The sequence below is a fragment of the Balaenoptera borealis genome (assembly GCF_965194805.1).
Source record: "Balaenoptera borealis genome assembly, chromosome: 2".
NCBI classification, from domain to species: domain Eukaryota; kingdom Metazoa; phylum Chordata; class Mammalia; order Artiodactyla; family Balaenopteridae; genus Balaenoptera; species Balaenoptera borealis.
This window is the reverse complement of record NC_138867.1, coordinates 108,621,173-108,643,056: the sequence shown is the minus strand read 5'-3', so window position 1 is coordinate 108,643,056 and position 21,884 is coordinate 108,621,173. Positions and strand designations below refer to the sequence as shown.

Genomic DNA, 21,884 nt, shown 5'->3' with positions numbered 1-21,884 from the left:
CTTTTTCTTTCTGAAATTACTTTTTCTCTCTGACAATGATTACTCTTACCTTAGGTTGTTTGCAAAGGTAGCGACAAAGTTCTCCAATGTACTGAAACACAGTCACATTATACTTTCTGCAGTCGTTCCAAAATTGGCTTGCTGAAAATTTCTTCTTTAACACACAAGTAGCACCTACAAGAAAAGGTATAAAAAGGCAAAAGGGAAAAAAAATTCAAGGGCAGAATTAACATAAAACACAAATGATGTTGCTCTGTCTAGAACACTTTTGCTCACTTTCAAGGCTTTTATAATCCATCAGTGGCCATTTATATCAAGCTCATTTGAAAACATTAATCTTACAGTCCAATAAGTCTTTTAAAAATATTCATGTTGTAATTCTATATTTTGACTGTAGATATACTCTTTGCAATACATGGGATGAAAGAAGCAGCCAAAATAAGTAGGAGAATTACAAGTATTAGAGCATGAATATAGATAAGGTCATCCTTCTTCACAGAAACCAAGAATATTCACTTACTTTCGACATTGAATATATACATAGTATTCATTTTTAAAAACTTTTAAGCAGTCTCAATATAGTTTGAGATTGAGAGTTAGTAAGGTAGCGTTAGTATGAAAGCACCAACAAAAAGGTTCAATAATGACTGCTAACTTTAACAACCTAATTTTAATAACAATGTAAGTCATATGAATATGTTCCAAGGAAAATGCTAAAGTCTTGACCCTCATCTTTATTTATTGTGGGCATTGATCATATTTTAAATATACTATTCTATAAGATTACTTTATAGTATTTTAGACATATATAAATAATGGTGAATTATCTCTGTATATTATTTCTGGGCTAACTAGTAACAGACACATAATCTCAGCATAGTTATGAATGGAATCTACTGAGTCACCAGCTCTACCAACTGACTTCTTGGGTATCTGGGATACACTGTTTGCAAAGATAGCCTCAACAATTTCTCCTACGCCCTTACCTTTGCAATGTGAATTTGCCACCCTTCCCTTCAAGAAGTGGGTTCTCTTTCCCCACTCTTCAAATCTTGAATTTAAACTGGCTTGTGACTTGCTTTGATCAACAAAATGCAGGTGAAATGATCCATGTTACTTCCGACGAGGCTAAGACTTAAGAGCTACACAGCTTCTGAGTTCACCCTCTGGGAAGGCTCCTACCACCATTTAAGGACAGGGGCGGCAACCACTCAAGGGTGAGCGACCACATGGAGAGGGAAGCCCTGTCAACAGCCAGATCCAACCACGAGGCCAAATTACTGCTCTTTCCACTTCAGGCATACACTGAAGTATGTGATGAAATTGTGTCCTTTTAATAAATATTTTTTTATAATTGTATAACATGCACACGATCACTCTGAATTCTACTGATAGAGTTTTGAACTTTAATGAAGGCAAGTTCCAATTATTAGGCATTTTGAGAACTTATGAAACAGAATATAAAAGCTTACCTAACTCAATACATCCACCAATTCCCAGGAGAGATCCTGAACTATGATACAGAGGAAGGGTTATATAAATGATGTCATCGGAAGTACAACCAAAAGCCCATAATCCAGCAGAACCCTTCATAGCCTGCAGCTGACAAATCACAGCTGCTTTTGGGAGACCTAGAAGAAAAGAAAAAAATAAATAAATAATAGAATAGATACTATGCTGGTATCAACTACAACAGCAGTTGAGACAAAAATACATCAAAATAGTCTGTATCGTTGGTAAAAGGGGTCATGCAAATGTCAGCTACAACTGTAATTAATCTCTAGAATCTTAGATCTACATAGAGTTTGAGATCTTGTAAGGTTCAAAGAGTCGTATCTGCTATAAAGATGCCAAAAATACATCATTCCTTCTCTGGTTCAACATATTTACCAAATAAAGCCCAAGTTGTCATGGGTTTTTGGTGACAGCAGCACATGTAGCTATGAACTCCAGTTTACAGTGACTTCCAGACACTCACCAGGGTTAACCTCAAGTCTGCCTTGCTGCTGCACCTGCTTTGACATTTTCTGACAGGCTTTGTGCTCCATTTCCATTAACTGGAAGATCTCATACACAAAATTGGCATGATCTTGCTTACCATCCTAACCAAAATTCATTTATTATTCAAAATAATTCATTTTTTCAAAAGAAGTTTCTGTGGCTTTTCCTGATAGGTTGGCATCTCACACCCTAAAAGAGTTTATTGTCATCCACATGCACAGGGAACCCCTCCAAAATTTCTTGTCAAAGCCATGTATAAAGATTTTGAGTGAGACTAGCATCCTTGATTCTTGATAATGCAATGCCTTTCTTTTCTTCATTGAGAGAATCAAATATTTATGCATTTTCTGCTTCTGAGAAGTTCCCACCTACTGTTCTTCAGTCACCATATTCCCTACTTTCCATATTGTTCCTGATCTCATGGCAACCCAGCCTTAAAAATAACTTTTCAGTTGGAGGTATGTCGAAAAAAGAAGGATGCTTTATCTAGTTATTTTCCACCTGTGTGCTTATGTCACTCCTGTAAAGCACTTTAGTGAGCGAATTAGTCATGTTTTCATTCCTAATTTGGTTAGCTTTAAGTGAATAATGATCTCATTAATTTATTATTAAACCATTCAAGGTACTCAGACTTTTTGATAAAGGAGACAACAGATAGGAGCTTATCCAACAAATGAAAGTGATCAAAGGCTCATGGAGTTTAAAGTTTTAAAGGAAAGAAGAACCAACAGAATAAATGAAGCTTGTTAAAACTGCAATTTAGAGTCCCTTCTTGGAAGAGTTAGAAAGCACATTAACATATTAAAGCTTTCGACAAGCCCAACAGTACAGAAATGTTACTATTTTTTCAATGATGTTTCTCAAGCTTATGTGGTCATAAAGCCCCTTTTCAACTTTTATTTCCCTTCTTTGTAGGCATGAAGGGACATGCTGTGCCACATGCTTGGAGAAATGCTACCTTAGATGGTCTCCTGAGTCCTTTGTTCTTCTAACCTTCTATGAATCCCTAGCATTGAAACTCTCCACATGTCCGCAGATGTGAGGAGGCCACTGGGATAAGGTCCAGGCATAAAGGTGGGAGTGAGGCTGTGTCCAGTGAATTGGGGATTAGCAGGAAGAAGGAGGAACAGATGATATCAAGAGAAAACCAATTCAGGGGCAGGCATGAAAAAATCTGGGGAATTCAGGGATAATTTTGGAAAAAGGAAAGAATCCATAAGATTAAGGAGAAGGAGAGACAAAAGTAAATAGAGACTTAGATGGTGATAGCAACTGGCCCCAGGCGCAGCACGGAAGGCAGTTCTGTCTTTTTCCTCCTCCCTCTACTTACCGGAGTGGCTGAAGGTAAGGCTGCTCTGTCCAGGTGTAAATAGCCTTTCCTAGAGATCTTCAGGCACCTAACCAATTTCAGTGAGCGACAACAGAACTAGAAGTTGGCAGACTGAACACATACATAGGCCAAAAGAATGGAATTGGAGATGACAGCAACACAATTTTAGAAAGGCAGATGGGGACTTCCCTGGTGGTCCAGTGGGTAGGACTCTGCACTCCCAACGCAGAGGGCCCAGGTTCGTCGGGGAACTAGATCCCATATGCGTACCGCAACTAAGAATTCACATGCCACAACTAAGACCCGGTGCAGGGAGGGAGGGAGGGAGGGAAGGAAGGAAGGAAGGAAGGAAGGAAGGAAGGAAGGAAGGAAGGAAGGAAGGAAGGAAGGAAAAAATAGAAAGGCAGATGGACAACTGGTGACTGACACAGCAGACCCAAGAAGATGAAACCTAAGCTGAAGCCTTGAAGAAAGTTGGTTTGCTCCCACAGAACCCCAGCGAGGCTCAGAAACTTGATGACCAGGTACCCCCCAGAGTGGAATATCAATATGGAACTATAAAGAGGGAGCTAAATGGGAGTTCTGTTTAAGAAGCAATTCCATCAGAGTCATAGATAAGGGAATCACCCCTTGTTCATCAAGATCTCACAGAATCTCCCAGGTCAAAGACACGTGAATGGTATAAAAACTGACCTCAATCCTTTCCTTACTCAGAGACATTCTAAGTCTGTTCCTGGGTCCATGGATATAATATTTTGGTGAGCTTGGGCAAACAGGACTTCATAGTAGTAAAATGATTAGGAAAGATTCAATATAATCCAAAATGCTCCCTTATAACCTGCCTGAAAGGGCCTATGAGCAAACTCTACTGCCATCATTTAACTTTTCCAAGTCTCATTTATTTACATCACTTCGTAACTTGCACCAACACCTTCATCGTTATCAACATTATAAGATTTTTATGTGAGAATCAGTGATTTTTATGATAATAGGTGACATACTAATATAAATTTTCATGTTCATTACAATTATCATCACTTAATTCAGCTCTGGGTTTTGAGTTGCAAAACATCAGCTTATATTAGAGAGAGAGAACAAGAGAGATGCTTTTAATAAAAAATGTCAATTAAGTCTCTAACAAGGCTCAACTTGAGACAGACTGGGAGCTGGTGCCTGGGATCCTTTATTGGAGTTGCTTCACCTTGAGCAACGGAATACAAAGAAACTATAAGGGGCTAAAAATAACTGCATGCATGCACAGTTGAGGCAATTATGAACAATAAAATACAAAAAGGCCACAAATCAACTGCCATTTCTGAGGTGCCCGGAGCAAAAGCAGGGTCCTGCACATGATTCCTGCACACATTACCACCAAGGGGGTGGGCAGACCACCTGAGCCACCCTCCAGCCTGACCCACCAATCCACCACTACCCTCACCCTATTTAAGGAACCAGTCCCTCCTCAGGGAGTGGGTAAGGGCACCTGTTACTTGTTTTCATTTCCTCATGCTGCAGCATGAGTCCCAATAAAGCCTAGCATGAATTCCTCATCTGACCTCTTATCAATTTCTATTGAGTAGAACTTAATCAATTTCTATTGAGTAGAACTTAATTAATTTCTATTGATTAAAGAGTCCAAGGGCCCTAGTCAGTAAAAAATGTGATTTTACATTCTTTGATAGCTTTGTATTTATAAAGCATGACATCTACTATATGCCTAATTCTGTATGTTGCTCTGCTTTGATCTCTACAAGACCCCATGTTGCTCAGAACTTTAAGCTAACAAGAGATGATTTTTGTATAACTTTCCCTGTATAAGATCATTCACAATCCAAATTTGGAAGAATGTCAGTAAATGCTTTTGAAATTTTACAATGCAAAACATAAAATAAAATAAAATTACAGCCCCAGATTGCTTCCTCCACACTGGTATAAGATCTGATATGTATTCTCTGGGAAAACATGAGCCTCTGGAAACACCAGGAAGAAGAGAGGTTGAACAAGTAGGGAGAATAAGAGAAGTCTGCATCCTTCTCCAGCTCCCTTTTTACACTTGACTAGTTCTCCCTTCAAGATTCTTATCTGAGGAATCTAAAGCGCCCAGAAGTAAAAACTGACAGTCACGAATCTCCCAACAAAATGTCGTGAACAATGAAACTAACCAGCCCATAATCCCACTCAATCACACAGAGCTTCTAGTTAGGATTTGGTTTGTTTTTGTGTGTGTGTGTTTTGGTGGCTGCATTTTAAATATGCACAGCCAAAGGTCACCAGATACTTGAGGAAATCCTCTAGGGTAAAGAACAGAGACCAACATAAAACAAAAGATAAAAGGATGTCAGAGAAAAATAGAGACAAGGTAGAGAGGAGAAATTTTCAAAAAATATTAATATTCTGAGAGGTATGAGACAATGAAGTATCAATAATACAAAAATAACATGCTACAAAATGAGAAATATTAAGAGAACACAAGGGCTAAAAGATAAATCCCTCAAAAAGTAAATCAAGGGGTCCCATCAGTGAAAAACAGATTTTGTTTTTGGCTGACTGCTAAAAGCTAAATTTTAGAAAGTAATCTATTGTCAAAACGTTTACACCTTCCCATCTTGATTTTAAAAGCATGTCAAACAATCCACATCAGATGCCATAAACGTGAACTGCAAGAGGAAATGGTATAATCTCAGTGAATGGGAATTGGATTCAAAAGGGTTTGCTTTTGCTTTTTAGAGCATTCCTAGAATGCTCTAAAATATCAAGGCAGTTGCTTGTGTTTAACTGTGAACAAATAAAAATTTATTGTTTTGCACTTAAAAAAAGTAAATCAAAAGGTAAGAGAAGGAAAATAGGTTATAAAAGATTAGAAAATTAATAACTCAGTGCAAGGAGGCCAATCTTTAAAAAGTTAGAGTTCCAAAGATAAAAGAACGAACAAGCAAACAAATATAATAGAAGGAGGGAATGGGCAGAAAGAATAGAAATAAAGAAGGAAAAAGAAGAATATGTAGACACCTTTAAAAAAAAATTTTCAAGTACCTAGACTTGCAAGACATGAGTTTCTAGATTTAAAAGGCTTACAAATTTACCAGCAAAATGGATAAGACTGGTTCCAGTACAAATAATCATGATATCATAGATTACTGAAGGCTAATAAAAGATTCTAAAAATCCCAAAAAAGAAAGAAAGAAAAACAATACCAGGTTGCAAGTAAAGGATTAGAAATCAGAAAGAAAAAGACTTCTCAGTATGTGTACTGGAAGACAGAAGATAAAAAAGCAATGCCTTCAAACTCCTGCATCAATATCATTTCTAATCTAGAATTCCATACAAACAAGTGTAAGGGTAGAAAAAGACACTTTCAGGCATATAAGGACTTAAAACGTACCTACTAAATACTCTTTATCAAGCAGCTAATGAAAGCAGTGCAGTGATAAAATGAAAAGCAAACTAAGGAAATGAATTTAGAATCTAAGAATCAGGGGATCAGAAAAAAAGAAAAGAGTTGAAGGGAATTCTCAGGGCGATGGTGAGGAATGAACCCAGGACAGTAAGAGAGCAACATGTCAAGACTGGAATCGTACGGAGGAAAGCTCTGGGAAGGATGCAGCCAAGAACATGGGCTTGACAAAATACAGACTAGCTTTTCAATATCTAAAGGTGAGTTACTTTTTGATAAAGGGATGGGTACGAACCATTTATAGGTGTATAGAAAACTAAGTAAGCAAACAAACAAAAACAAATGATTAATTCAAGGTTGGGGAGAGTTTTACATGAAAGGAAATAAATATAATTTTGTTATACTATAGAGCTCAGCAAGAAATAGTATTTACTAAGTTAATTGATACTGATACCAATCAAATAAAAATTTATGATGAAACAATATTAGGGTGATGTTGGGGAGAGAAAGTATCTGCACCAGAGAGAAAGAAATGAGTGGAGGGAGAGAGTGGTAAAGAAAGAAGAGAAAATCCTCATTTCCATTGTGGAAAAGCAGTACATACTTTTTAGTAGGTACCTATTAAGTATCCAGTAAAATACTATTAATAAATCTATTTAGATAAATGGAGGTGATTACAGAAAGAAAGATCTAAAAATACTGAATATAATTGGTTTCGGGATGGAGAAATAGAGGGGTAAGCAGGGTATTTTTCTCTAAAATTTTTAAAACTATTAGAATTTTTCATCTCTGTGCTGTATAACTTTAATACAAATAAATATCAAACAGAAAAAATTAATAGCACTTTTGCTTTCAGCCTGTTGTGCAAATGTACCAAACACTCTGGTTTTAAGAGATCTTCAAGAAAAAAAGATGTAATAGTCTGCTCCACACTATTCTCTTTTGGGGTGGGGAGGGGGGTTGGAGGGAGGGGGGGAGTGGTAAAGATTGTTTTGAAGACCAGAGTCACTTTCTATTTTTACAAGAAAACACCATAAAGACAAATTGGTCAAGTACCTTCCCTTGGAAGTTTTCAAAGCATATAATTTCCAGAATTTTATTGTCTCTTTCAAAGTCCAAAGTCAGTCTGAATTTATGCTGGTGACTTGATACATATTAGCATTTCCTAGTTCACTTATCAAAGCTGTTGCAAAGTTAAAAAGAAAACCATAGTCTACTCTCCAGTATAGAGGAGATCATTGTTAGCCTCCAAATAGGAAAAAAAAAGAAAAAAGTAAGAAAACTTTACCAATGCAATAGTAGTTTTGCCTACAATACTACCTGTGCAAGAGAAATTAGTACCAATATTTTTAATATGCCTCTAATTCAAACTCCCAGTCATCTTCAAACTAATTACAAAAGCTTACTTAGACTACCAAAAATATCATTAAATTTTTCTTAAGAATCAATTAAGTTTAACATTTCTTTTGAATTCTCAAGTAGTTTCATATTCTTTGTGTGTGTGTGTTGTTGTTTACCTAAAAAAAGGAAAGTTTAGTTACTTGATTCTATTTTGTATCCTTCCTCAAACCTGCAATGCCTTCAAGATTTCCTGCTTCTCACATGTTCCAATCAACTTATGGAAAAGGAGGAGAGCCAGCTACAGGTGCTTCAATTGCAGCCATACTTGGATTGTGCTTAGGATTTAACATTTTATACAAGAATATAGAAAATTGTTTTAAAGTAGACTAATGGATTTTTTAATCCAGCAGGATAATTACAAACTATTTAAACTAATCTTTTCATTTTATACATTAGGCATCTAAGGGAAGCTAGCAAAGATCCTGCCGAAGAAGCTGGCCAAATTCCACACTCTGAGCAACTGGGTTGGCTCAAGTCTTCACACATTCCTGTGCCATTTGTACTACCAAACTTGAAGAAAATCTTTCCACACGAGACAATGGCCAAGTGAACATGGTGACTTGTCAAGTTAAAGTTAAAGCAATTACCTTTTTCATCCAAGTTTGGGAGTTCAAAGATCTAAGAACCCCAGGCCTTCTTGGATGCATGCTTTCTGAGATGTCTCGTGACTATGAAACCAAGCCCCCCTAAAACCAAGTTCTCTTACCAACTTTATGATTAATCTCTCTATATCCAAAGCTTTGTTTCCTTTCTTGTCCCCTCTGACCTCAATTCTGGGCTAACTGAACAATAATCAACCAGAGTCAGATGACTAAAATTGCTCTTGCGGATAACATAGTTAATGTACTCAAGTAGCTATTATAGATATCATTAACGTGTAAACTCAGGTTGTTTCTCCAGGGCGAGATGAGCTCACAGATCCTCAAGCCATGGACCACCTGGTCAGAGAGTTGTAAACCAGAGACAGCCTGACTTCCCGAGAAACTGTCACAGAAATGTCACAAGCTGATGATTAACCCTAGCTTCTTTGTTCTTCCGCTTTAAGAAACTCCTAACTCAAAGATCAAGTTGGAGTGGATCTGAGGCTGGGCGCCCTGCAATAAATCCTTACTGGGCTGCAGACTCCCACTGTCAGAGTGTGGCTTTCTGTGTCAAGGGCACATGAGTTGTTTGCTCAGTTACAACTACACGTGGCAGAGATCTGCCTGAAACTGCTGCTTTGCAAATACGCTGCGTTCTTCTTAAGTTTCAAGAACAAATGGATCTTACCTGTTGTTCCAGAAGTGAAAATATAAAGATAAGGAGCCTTGAGGTTTGAGGCAACATGGTGGCTGTGTGGCACCTGGCTGTCAGATGCTGTGCTCAGTTTTTCTTTGAGTGAAATTATGCCTTCCGGAACAGACTCTTTCATTGCCCAAACACTGATATCTCCTGGGAGGCTCGGAAGGATCTCCTCTATAGTTCCAAGCAAATCTGAAAGCCAAAGGATTAGGCATAAGTAAATAAGACATAAATCTCAAAGCACTCACCTTGTGTGTTCTTTTGCATGTTGGAACAGGGATGATACGTAAATACAACGCTTACTTCCTTTCCACGTTGGATAAGTAACATCCCAGCCATTTTATGAGTATGTTTCAACATGACCAAAGGAAAGGAAAATCTAGTTATTACCTGATGTAATCAATGCAAATAGCCCAATTCAAATTGAACTTTGGAGATTCCATTATCCAGATTGTGTTTTTTCCCCCAATTTTTAAATAAAACTCTATTTTCGTACTTTGCTTTAAATCTAAATTCAGGACACTGCACTAAACATTCTCCTTGAAATACGACTCAGTAGCTCATTATTCCAAAAAGCCATCTGTCTGTCACTGTTTAGTTCTACTATAATGTAATGATCCAGGAGAAACACCTGACCGGATTCACAAGATTCACAAGATTATGGCTTAGACACCATTTCAGAGTGAAAAGTTAAATGAGGAGATCCAGAGATGCTCTTTTCTCTGGATTAGAATAATTAAAGGTAAAAGGTCTTTGAAAGCAAAAGGAGAAAAAGAACGCCTTCCAGAAAAGGCAGTAGGATCCATGGTGCACAGCAGGCTATGATCATGGCAGGTGAGAGTGGGCTGGTGAAAGCAGAGCCTGTGTCAGCAGCAGTGGGATCCAAGGCCTGGCTAGAACCAACGTCAAGCAAAAAAGAAGGCAGAGGAGTAGAAAAGCCAGAAACACGGGTGTCTTCAGGCCTGAAGAGCTTAGGGGTCCTCACAAGATCAAGGGTCTGGGTTGAAATTCAGACTGGAGAAAGGAAAAGGGATACTTCTCTCAGGAAGCATCTACCGTACACGTTAACAAACGAGCAACTGTGGAAGGGAGACTGTTGAGTCACTCTGGGAGACTGAATCAGACCTTCTTAATTTGATCTTTAATGTAGGAGAAACTGTCGTCTGTCCAGGAGGAGGGTAGTGGTAGAGAAGGAGGGAGATGGAAGGTGGGTGCAGGTCCTGGAGAAGGAAATATTCAGCGTGAAGGTATCTAGCACTCTATGGGGTACAAAAGAAGCAGAGCATCGGCATTCCTTGGATGAGGTGGAAGCGAGCGAGGCCTCATTTTTTTTCCGGAGTAGAGAGACAAACAGTTATTTATATTCTTTAAATTCTTTTAAAATGTAACACTCCTTTCCTTTAACATGGATCTTTAACAGTGAAGATCCACTTTCATGTTCTACATGGGTGCTCCAGTTTTATTTCCGTATTATAATACATCATACTTTTCTAAGATAAAAGCGATTTCTGAGTCCTATATTATTTATCTTAAAATCTACATTAACATCCACGGGGATATTAAGCAGTGGCCTTTTAGAGTTAATGTAAGGAACGCCAACGATTACCAGCAACCACCAGAAGCTAGGAAGAGGCGAGGAAAGATTCTTTCTTAGATCCTTCAGTGGGAGCATGGCCCTGCAGACACTTTGATTTTGTACTTTTAGCCCCCAAATCTGTGAGGGGATGAATTTCTGTCATTTTAAGCTACCCAGTTTGTGTTATTTTATTACACCAGCCCTAGGAAACTAATTCAACCAAGGTCACAAGTTGGCAGACAGAACTGTTAGTCTAACCTAACTCTAAAACCTATATATTACCTCATTAAAGAAATCAATGATAAAAAATATTATTAAATGTAAAATATACCCTGGTCAGAATGATAAGGTCCATGTAAATATAAACCTGTCCATCTAAATAATTACATTTTAAAATAATTTTTAAACAAAAAATAAAAAGTAATCACCAGATATATTCTATTTTGAAGCTGAATTCAGGGTGCTGCATTAAACATCTTCCCGGAAATGTAAATCACTGTCTCGTTATTTCAAAAAGCCATTGTCAGCCCTGACTTAGTTCTACTATAATACAAAACATTTGAAAAAAACTCATGATTTACCACCTCAAAATCCATAACCCAAATTGTTCACAAAGAAGCAGCAAGAGAAATACATCAAATAGGACTAGGAAATTCACAATAAAACCCACAAGAAAACTGCAAAAACACAGAAAAATGACAAGGAGTTGAAATATCAGGGTTGGGGAGGCAAACTGGGGCTTGAAATTTTTTGAGTTAATTTTTATTTCTTTAACAAATCCAAATAAAATGACCTGTAAGATTCCAGAGAAAAATCTATTTGTACTGAGCATACACAGCATGCTGCTGTATACAGATTGCTTTGGTGAGAAGAAGAAGTGAAAAATCACAAGCAATGCCAGGGGAAGGACGAGTCATAAATAAATGAAAAACCAGGACAAGCAAATGATCTGCACTTGGTATCTTCTTTTAATTTTTAGCACTAGATTTTGTTTAAATGATTCTCCCGGGCATTCTGAACTTATAAGGATAAGTCTCTGCCTTGACCCATTTCATTACCTTAATTTCAAATTTCTCACCTGGAACTGTAAATTCACAGCACAAACTTTATGTGTTCTTAATAATATGTGTGTCTAAATTGGCAAAATAACTACAAAGAAAGTTACAATATGATTAACTGTGGCCCCAAATCTTTGTTAGAATTGTAGAGTCTAAAAAAATCAGAGTACTTACAAAGAGCGATGACTTTTACAAGAAAAAGGAAGTGAGTGGATTTCCTAGGAATCAGAGGAGATACAATTTAATCTCCTTCATACATTAAAATGAAATTGACTTAGCTGAGACATTTAGAATTATCAAAGAGAATTTTATCTAACCAAATGATTTCTTCAATAGTGGTAGGAAGTGTGGATGAGGATAGCGAAAATTGAAATAAAAATTTGAAAAGTCTTGTAGGGGATAAAGAATCATTATTTACGTATCACTGTCAATCTTTCTTAATCAAATGGAAAGTTTTAGTGTCATTTTACAAGTAAATTTTAAATATCAAGTCCCACCAAAAAATAGCATGTGTTTAAATACTTCACGGTAACTTGTTTGTGTTTCATGAAGATTTACTCTTTAGGGAAGTGTCCTACCATTGAAACCCATAGAACTGTAAGCACCTCAAAATGATGCCTGTCCTACTTCATTCTTTCACTGACTGTGCCTGGCACACACACCGTAGGTGCTGGATACGGAATGGAGCTCTGTCCATGGGATCCACTGTAGGTGCAGGTCTTACCAGTAAATTACCATAAGAAAATGAGACAGACGACAATTCTACGAGATTTAACAAAGGCTGCACTACAGGAGAAGACTGAATCTCTCTTTTCAAAGCAACAGATTCTTCCAGGAAATACACACTGTTCCTCGCATAGACAAGGCACTGTGTTAGGAGGGGTTGCAAGCATAAAAAGAGGTAAATTATGATCTCTGCTTACAATCCTTTAGTACCGTTTGTACAAATTAATTTCTTGTTTCTACATCATTATTATGCCTCTTATTCACATTTCTAAGACTATGAAATCAATGAGTAAAAATGTAATATATTCCTCTAATATGCCATTAGTGTGAATTATGTTATTCATTCTGCATTAAAAACTTTTTTTTTTAAATTGAGGTATAGTTGATTTACAATGTTGTGTTAGTTTCTGGTGTACAGCGATTCAGTTATACATACCTATATATTCTTTTTCATTATAGGTTGTTATAAGACACTGAATGTAGTTTCCTGTGCTATACAGTAGGACCTTGTTGTTTAGCTATTTTATATATAGTAGTGTGTATCTGCTAATCCGAAACTCCTAATATATCCCTCCCCCCTTTCCCCTTTGGTAACCATAAGTTTGTTTTCTATGTCTGTGAGTCTGTTTCTGTTTTATAAATAAGTGCATTTGTATCATTTTTTTAGATTCCACATATAAGTAATATCATATGATGTTTGTGTTTCTCTGACTTACAAAAATTATTTTTAAATTATCTTATTCTACATAAAACAAACTAATAGGTATTTCAAAGGTATTGCTTGTAGCTTTTAAAACACTGGCAAACATTTAACTTTAAACTTTTATGTGTTAATACAACTAATATGAAATTCAGCTGCACAGGGTTAACTTGAGCTTTCCATAATGCAAAGCAATATTCACACAGAAACCAAAGTGAAGTTGTAGGTCTCATCACATGCTCATAACTACCATCCTACTGCTTAACAGCAGCTCAACAGGTTTCTCAAAGAACACATGGGTAGGCTATGGTGTCTAAGAAAACTGATGTTTAAGTAAGCAATGTCCTAAAGCAACGTATATCAGGATGTAGATAACAATACTTCTTATCAGGCCAGAAACTAATTTCATCATCAATAATGTGCCAGCTATTTTTACAAATATTATTTTATTGATAATCATAACCCTAGGAAGTACACAGGAGCATAAGCCTTTCATCAACATATGCTTCCCTGAAGCACCTTTATTAACTGCCCTGAATACAAGCACACAAGTTTGCAAATGGGTTTATGGGTTTTCACTTTCAGCTGTCCCCACATCTTTTGGGGAGTAGACAGTGTATTTATTATTGGCAAAATTGTGCAAGAAAATAAAAAGTAGAATACTTCACTTGACATTATTTCCAACACATCTCCTATTGCCAGTAAATAATTATTACTCAGATGTGTTTCTCCCATTCAGCCTTGCCACTTCTCTGAGGAGGCACAATCCCTCTTTAAATTGTTTTTGCTTCTGTCAGTATTCAAGCACCATTCCCTTACAGTAAACACATGTTCAACATATACTGTACATAAGAATCCCAGGGTTGGTATCCTCATAATCAGTGAAGAAAATAACACATGCTTAGAACACTACCTTTTCCAACTAGTAAACCAGGAAGCCACTTAAACTTCCAATCAAAAGCAGTTATTTTCTTTTTCAATGGAGGTATAATCCTAGACAGAGCTGAGTCTAAAACGGGAAAAAAAAATGCAAAACAGCCATTCATTCTACTACACATAAAAATTAAAATAGATATGTGAGGCTATCATAGTACGTGGATAAAATATTACAGGTTCACATGAGCCATGTCTTATCTATCTGAATATGTATTACTTTCTATAGAACTTTCTACAGAATTTAAAGGGTCTTATTTTTCCTCTACCTCTTCCTTTTGGTCTTTGAAAAGAAGATGCCTTTATGGTTGAAAGTCGTTTGGAGAATTACAATGGCTTGATTGTTAACTGGAATATTTGCCCTGCACAGTCTGAATGCAACAGATCATAAAAACGAACAGGGCAATGCTGCATGCATTACTGTAAGTCTAGAGAGCTGACATAGGATTGTACTTCTTGTGAATAGAAACACAAAACCCAAGAATGTGGAGACACAAAATACTACTGAACATAAAGTAAAAACATTCTGGATAATATCAATATATATTTTTTAGTTATCCGCTTATAATTATAATGATTTAATATGTGATATATTGAGAAAGGAGAGAGTGCAAAATACACACATGCAAGTAAATCTGAAATTCTGTGGATGTTTAGTCTAAACACTAAAGACTACAGAGTCTAAAATGCTTTGACTTTTGGGGAGTCATGATTCTAACATTTAGTAACACTGATATAAAATAACACAACCAGAAATTCCATTGATGTATCTACTGCCAAAATCAGCTACCAAAAGAACAGCAGAGGGACAATTCATGGGCAAAAATAGGCAAGTAAGTAAACAGTTAGTGAATGCCCATATGTACCGTACAGTTTTTCATTAGGTCATTCAATCACCTATTCATTCATCCAGGCAATAAATATTTATTGAGCATCTCCTTTACACTAAGTTCTGAGAATTTAGCAGCAAACAAAACAAACTTCCTTCTCTAAGAGCTTACATCTGAGTTATTGGCATTCCTCAGAGCTACACAAATATCTATACGTGAATTGGCAAACAGATCTTTACCATTCCATTGAGTCACTGGGATAGCCAGCATACAGTGACTGAGGCAAGAGGATTGGTGGGAAAAGTGCTGAAACAAAGTAGACGAATGGATGGAAGAGATGACAGAGAGAGAAGGAAAAGGAGCAGGGCAGAGGGAGGGGTGGAAAGTGAAGGGAAGAGGAAAGGAAAAGATGGAGATGAGGGAAGGAGCAGGAGCAGAAATGAGGACAAAGACCCAAAACCTGTGTACCCAACAGGTTTTGTGATTTAGCATCAGAAAATCCAGGCTCCAGTTCCCACACTGCCTCTCCTAGAAGTAGGACCTTGACAAGATTACTTGCCCGCTCCCAACCATGCTTCCCTCATCTTTAAAACCAGGCTATGGCTGTGGTGAGCATGACATAAGATAATGTGTCTAAAAACAGCTTGTTATTTACACAGTACTTTAAAAATGGAAGAGATTATGATTTATTATTATCATTATTCTTATTATTGCTAAATATGTCAAAGGATATAATTACAAAAACTTTTAAAAGCTACATACAAACATCTCAACATTTTTCTGTTTGTTCCAAGTAAAGAGAAGAGGATATCTAGGTGGATGATTATCTTGGCAGCAGGCACTATTTGCAATATCAGAGTTGAAATATTGGGGGGAAAGAAGTAGGTTTAATACAAGACTATTTAATAATTTTCAGTAAGTGCTGAAATTTTCCAAGGAAAGTTGGGATGCCACCTGACACATCTTCTAAACGAAACTATACAGATATAAGCTTTTTTGCGACTATTTTTGAATCTTCAGAATGAGAACTAGGAATAATAGTTTTAAAAACATTTAAATTTTTTCTAGTTATCTGTGCATGAAAAACCTGATGCCTTAATATTGGCAACTTTAATTTTACTATTTTTATATGACTGGAATGCATTTTTTTTCATGGTTATATCAAAAGGGGATTAACAGTCCCAGAAACCATTGGGCTATAGTGTATAATACAGCAGAGTCTTACATCAGATACCGGGTTTTGAGTCCGCTCCGTACCTACTAAGCTGTGTCATCCTAGACACCCTAGATGAATTTCTTTTCCTTTCAGTTTCCAAAATATAGCTCTGTACCTGCCTCTCAGAATCACTGGGAGTACCTTTTACACAGTCAGCCTTGAGTAAATGGCAACATTCATATTTCTGTTAATGACAATTAGAGCAAGAAAAACATTTATTTCCCTGGAGGCTTAGTTGATACAGACAGAACTATCAGACACCTGACATGATTAAAACGTCACCTATCACCATGGACCACCATAGACAATATCTGTTTGACACTGTTTTTATATAATTTATGAAAAATAACATTTTGCTAAAACATAGCAAAGTGAAACGTTAAAGGTCCTATCCCAAACAGATAGTCCGACTTACTAGTCTTTCTTACAGCTAACACCAAATTAGAATGTAGCAGCAAAATCCAAATGAGATCCCTTAGTAAAAGCCTCCGATGACTCTATAATGATAACAGCAATTATGTTCATTCACCAAGGATTTACTTTGTACATACTAGGCACTCAGTTAGTCACTTTACAAAAGCTGTCATTTAATCCTCGGAATTACACTGTGAAGGAGATGGTATTATCACCATTTTACAGCTGAGTAAAGTGAGACTCAGAGCAGCTGATAATCTTATCTTCAATCACACAGCTAAGAAGTGGCAGATCATAAGTGAAACCTGGGACTGTCTGGCTTATCTTGATCTAAACCACTTGACTGGTCTTTCCATCTCCATACACTCTCCCCGGGGATATAATGATTTCATAGTACATCTCCATTAGAAACATCCAATGAGAATTTAAGACCTCTGGAATGGAAAATTCTAAAAGCTGTATGTATAAGTTGTTCATGGATTAGACTCAAGATGCCAAGAATACAGTTTTCAGGGTAAGAGCTTCAAATACAAAAAAGTGACCGTGATCTAAGCCATGCTGTCTTACAAAACAAAATCAGTAATTAATAAAAATAGAACTGTCCTATCTTTGAAAAACATAAGCAATTTATGTATTTTGGAGGTATGCTAAAAAGAACTGTTACTAGGATTTAAGGTTGATTTCTCCAGGTACCTACTTACTGAGCAAAGCAATTAAATGTTTTTGGCTTAAAATTCCAACAAAACCTGACTGGTAGTGGTAAAAACAAAAACAAGTAAACTATGCAATTAGTTATTGGGAAGCAAAGCAAAAACTGGCACAAGTAAAACTGCAAAATTAATTGGTCCTAATTAGGCAAGAACTTGGTCAAGAGCAAAGTTTGAAAACTCTGTTTTGAGAGGTAACCAGCCCTATGCACTTCAAGAGGAGTCCCTCAGGAGACAGGATATGGGATGTTTCTCAGGTTGGCCTCAACATCACGGCCACAGAAATCTTTTCAGAGATATCGTGGCCCTTCTAGTTTGCTCTTCGAAAGGGACCACATGGCTTTACTAATTTTTTGCACAATTTAAGGTTTAGATTTGCTCCAGAAACTGCAATCTAAATTAGAATGAGCAACTAAAGTGTCAGAATATATCCAGAGATGAACTGTGATAGTTTTCCCTGCTGCATTCATATTATCACACCCCTGCACTAGAGGTAAATATTGTTTCACCATGTTATCAAAATTCTGTGTGACTCCTTTATCCTACATATTGCTACAGTTCAGAGAAATTTTATCATACTAGTTAACTTCTTTCCAAGGTGAAGAGGAGCTGAATTTCAATCTTGGAGGATATTACTGTTGAATGGAAAAAAAAAAAATGAACCAAAATACACAATAGAGGCCTTCTGCCTTCTCCACTCCTATAACGTAAGATAAAATCAGTGCTTAAGAGTAGTAAGGGATAGATTGGGAGTTTGGGATTGATATGTACACACTGCTATATTTAAAATAAAATGCCTTTCTGTGAAAAAAATATCATAAAATAAAAAGAGTAAACATTTTTGCTATTTTATCAGGTCACAAACTGAGCTGGAAGGACAGCTGTTAACAAGCAAAAGCGAAAGCCTTGAATAACGAACCTTTCTACTATATACTGCCTAATTCATTTTCGTGTGATGTGCAATTATTATATAATCAAGGTTACATGGAAAGTACTGTACTCTAGACATCACTGGTGTATAAATGTAGATTTTTTCCCCCATACTTCTCTGTAAATCTAAAAATTCTATATGAGGTGTCAGTATATATCTATTAACCTAAAATACTTAAATATTTTCACTAAGGTCCTTGCCACCATCCTCCTCGTCCTCCACCTTCCTACCGCCATGCAAGAAGCATAAGCATAAACCACTTAGATTATACCAAAGCATCAGATTTCATACTGCACTTCCACTGTGTTATGCAACCCATCTTACTAGGTTCTTCATTAGTTAGGCACTCAACCAAAGACTTTTCTTTGTAGTTCACTGTCAGTATATGTATGCAAAGCCTAAATCGAAGGAGAGGGGGAAGAAGGTTAGCACTTACTGAAATAAACAAAATGATGCACAGGTTTGGATGGGAGAAGGGAGAGAAAGAGGCTGAGAGTCTAGCAAGAGCCCGCCACTGGCTGGGAGGTGGGAGCCCAACCTTGCCAGGTAAATCCTAGCTTGCAGGCAGTGCAGCATAAGAGCAGACACGAAGACTGGCATTCATGCACTTGGCGATCAAACATGTTTCTTCTGCAAAGGCAGTCAACCCTGATAATGTTACTATTCGAGGCAGTAGGTATTCCACAATGAAATCAGGATTCCTTTCCTCCTCGTCAAATAATCTTGTCAGATCTGACAAAATTTAGAACTTACCAAGCTCTATATCTCTGCGTTCTTGCGCTCACTGAAGGTATCAAGAAAGGTAAAATGCGCGGCCCTCCTCCCTCCCCCTCCCCCCCGCCCCCCCTTCGCTAAAATAATAAGCAGCAGAGATTTCAGAAGTCTTCAAAAGCTGTCCTAATAATTAATAATTTACAACAGAGTACGTGATTGAAGTGGGAGAGGGGGAATTAAACCACTAGCCATAGAATTATAAAACTATTTTGTACCCTCAACATGCACACTTCATCACACACCCAGAATATTAGTTGTGAATTGGTTCTAACAAAAAATGAGGGGGCAGGGGTAGGAGGCAGGGTTGCCATTCTGCACAAGCGGACCACACCCCATACTCTACCTGCACCCACCACGAGGGCCCTGGGCTCACAGCTGCGGATGCAATGCAGGAGGGAGACGGAGCGAATGTTGGAGTTGAGGAAGGCCACCACGCAGCCCAGCTTGGCCAGGCCGAACCACACGTGAATGAAATCGGGCTCATTGCTCATCAGCAGAGCCACGGTATCGCCCCTTTTCAGCGTGGAGTGGTTCAGGAAGACATGGGCCACTCTACTACTCCTCTTGTCCACATCCTGATAGGTGTAGATGTCTCCCTCATAGATGATGAAAGGTTTCTGAGGCTGCTTCTTGGCATGCATCAGGAATTTATCCAGGACAGTGACGAGCTCCCCTTTCAGTCTGTACATCTCCATCCGAAACCCACAGCGTACCACCTTCAGCAGGTACCAGAAGTCGTCCCAGAAGTAAGGGTACAGGAGTTTCTGCATGAAGCTCAGGAAGACCATTCCAGCCCCTAGTCCTGTTAGCCATGACAGGAGCATGGGGGCCACAGGGCCAGAAGGCAGCTCTGATCCCGGCCCTGCCATTGTCCTCTTCTAGGTGCACCTCTCCTCGGAGACAACTGGTCCGCGATGTGCAAGGCTAGCACCTGCAGCTCGTCCCAACCTTTCCGGGAAGAAGAAGGGAATCTTGCGAAACAGAATCAGAAGTTTGCACAGAAGTCGCCCCAAGGAGCGCCGGGGATCAGGCGTGGGACACCTGGTGGATGAGCAGACAGCCCATGAGATAAGCTCAGGGCCTCGGGATCTACGAATCGAGCACAGCCCCCTCGCCTCCGAACCCCGACGGCGGCCCGCGCCCTGCGGCTTTCTCAGGCGCCTGCCAGTCCTCCCCGGGCTGGTTGGGTCAGTCCCCGGTGCCTTCTAAGCCCCTGAGCAAACCCCACCACAGTCAGGGGCAGATGCCCTCCTCGTCGAGGTAGTCTTTCCGGTGCCTGCAACTTGGAGGCTGAATTCGAGCTGAGAGAAGCTGGGGTGGCGACTGCTTAGAAACGCACCGGCTTCCCGCCTTGGTCCACCAGAAACCGCGCAGGGTGACGGGGCCACGCCTCCGTCCCGGGTGTCCCAGGTCTCGTGGGATCCGGGCCCCGCAGCGCCGCCCCGCGCCGCAGCCGCAGCCCAGCGTCCGGGAGCTCCCCTCGGGCACGTCGGGTCCCCGCGGGGCTCCCAGGTGACCGCCGCGCCCCCTGGAAGAGTTGCCTTCTACGCGGGTCGCGGCTCCCCTCCGGTTCTTGAGCTGGTGCAGCTCTCCTCCGAGCCACGGCGGAGCTGTTGCCCGCCTCCCGCCCGCCTCCAGGCTCCCAGCCAACCCCTGCTCAGACCGCGGCCGCTGGAGCGGCTCTGGCCCCCACGCCGGCTCCTCCCTCGGCGCACGTCACGTTCAGCCCCCCGGCGAGTGTGCTGCGACCGGAGTCCCAGGAGGGAAAGCCGCATCGCGTGGGGTCGAGGGGAACCAGGCTGCGGGAACCGGGTCGGGGAGTTCATTCATTCAATAAATAGTCAATACAGGAAACTAAACTAGAGGCTAGAGAGGCGAGGGGAAGAATTAAAGAACAAACCCCAAAACTGCCGTAGGGGGCAGGGGGGAGGCAGGGAACAGGGAGACAGGCAACAACAAAAAAGATATTTATGAATTGGAGAGACCAAGAAATATTTGAACTCTTTGTTCATGAAACATCACAAAGTTGGTTTGCCGTTCTACAAAAAGTATTTGTGAAAACTTATATTAGTAGGTTGGTATTGACATTTATACTAGAATTCTATCCTTAGAGTGCCTTGATAGTGCTTTTTATAAAATTTTCCAGTACTGATTGATGTGGGAGCTTAAGTCCATACCCACATCCATATTTTTTTAAAAAGCATAAAATAATTTTTTTCCATTGAGATAATTTAAAGAATGAACAGAACTTCAAAACTAAGGATTCCAAGAGGGGGAGAGGACAAAGAGGAGCCAAAACAGGTAATTGCAAATAACAATAAATTTTATACAATGGTGAAATTTTACTGAAGATAAACTGAGGGGTGCTTAATTACACATTTTTTTCTTTCACATACCACCATCCCAGCTCTCTGCTTTTAAGAAGAGTGTATAAATGGTTAATTGCACATATTGAAATGATTAAGCATTGCCTCACTTTGTCAGCTTTTCCTCCTTCAGTCTTATGTTCTGCAATTGGGTTCTAGCTAACCTCAGATTTCCTCATAAAGAAAAAACTGATAACTCCAAGGCAGACTGGTTTAATAATCTGAAAATGATTACTTTGAAGTCAC

The 21,884-nt window shown here is 38.8% G+C and overlaps 1 protein-coding gene across 5 annotated transcripts in view; it reads right to left on the bottom strand.

Annotated features, from left to right (window-relative positions):
* The window catches only part of SLC27A6 (solute carrier family 27 member 6), a 57,296-nt gene extending 36,355 nt beyond the window's left edge, over positions 1-20,941 (bottom strand). The window contains exons 1-4 of one of the 5 annotated variants that reach the window (XM_082380790.1): positions 19,616-20,941; positions 9,396-9,599; positions 1,473-1,631; positions 50-174 (exon numbers count right to left, since the gene is read on the bottom strand). In XM_082380790.1, coding sequence (XP_082236916.1) covers positions 50-174; positions 1,473-1,631; positions 9,396-9,599; positions 19,616-20,141 — 1,014 coding nt within the window. In that variant the 5' untranslated portion in view covers positions 20,142-20,941. The remainder of the gene's footprint in view (positions 1-49; positions 175-1,472; positions 1,632-9,395; positions 9,600-19,615) is intronic. The other 4 variants (XM_082380789.1, XM_082380787.1, XM_082380788.1 and 1 more) reach the window with 4 other exon arrangements.
* Between the last annotated feature and the right edge of the window lie 943 nt (positions 20,942-21,884).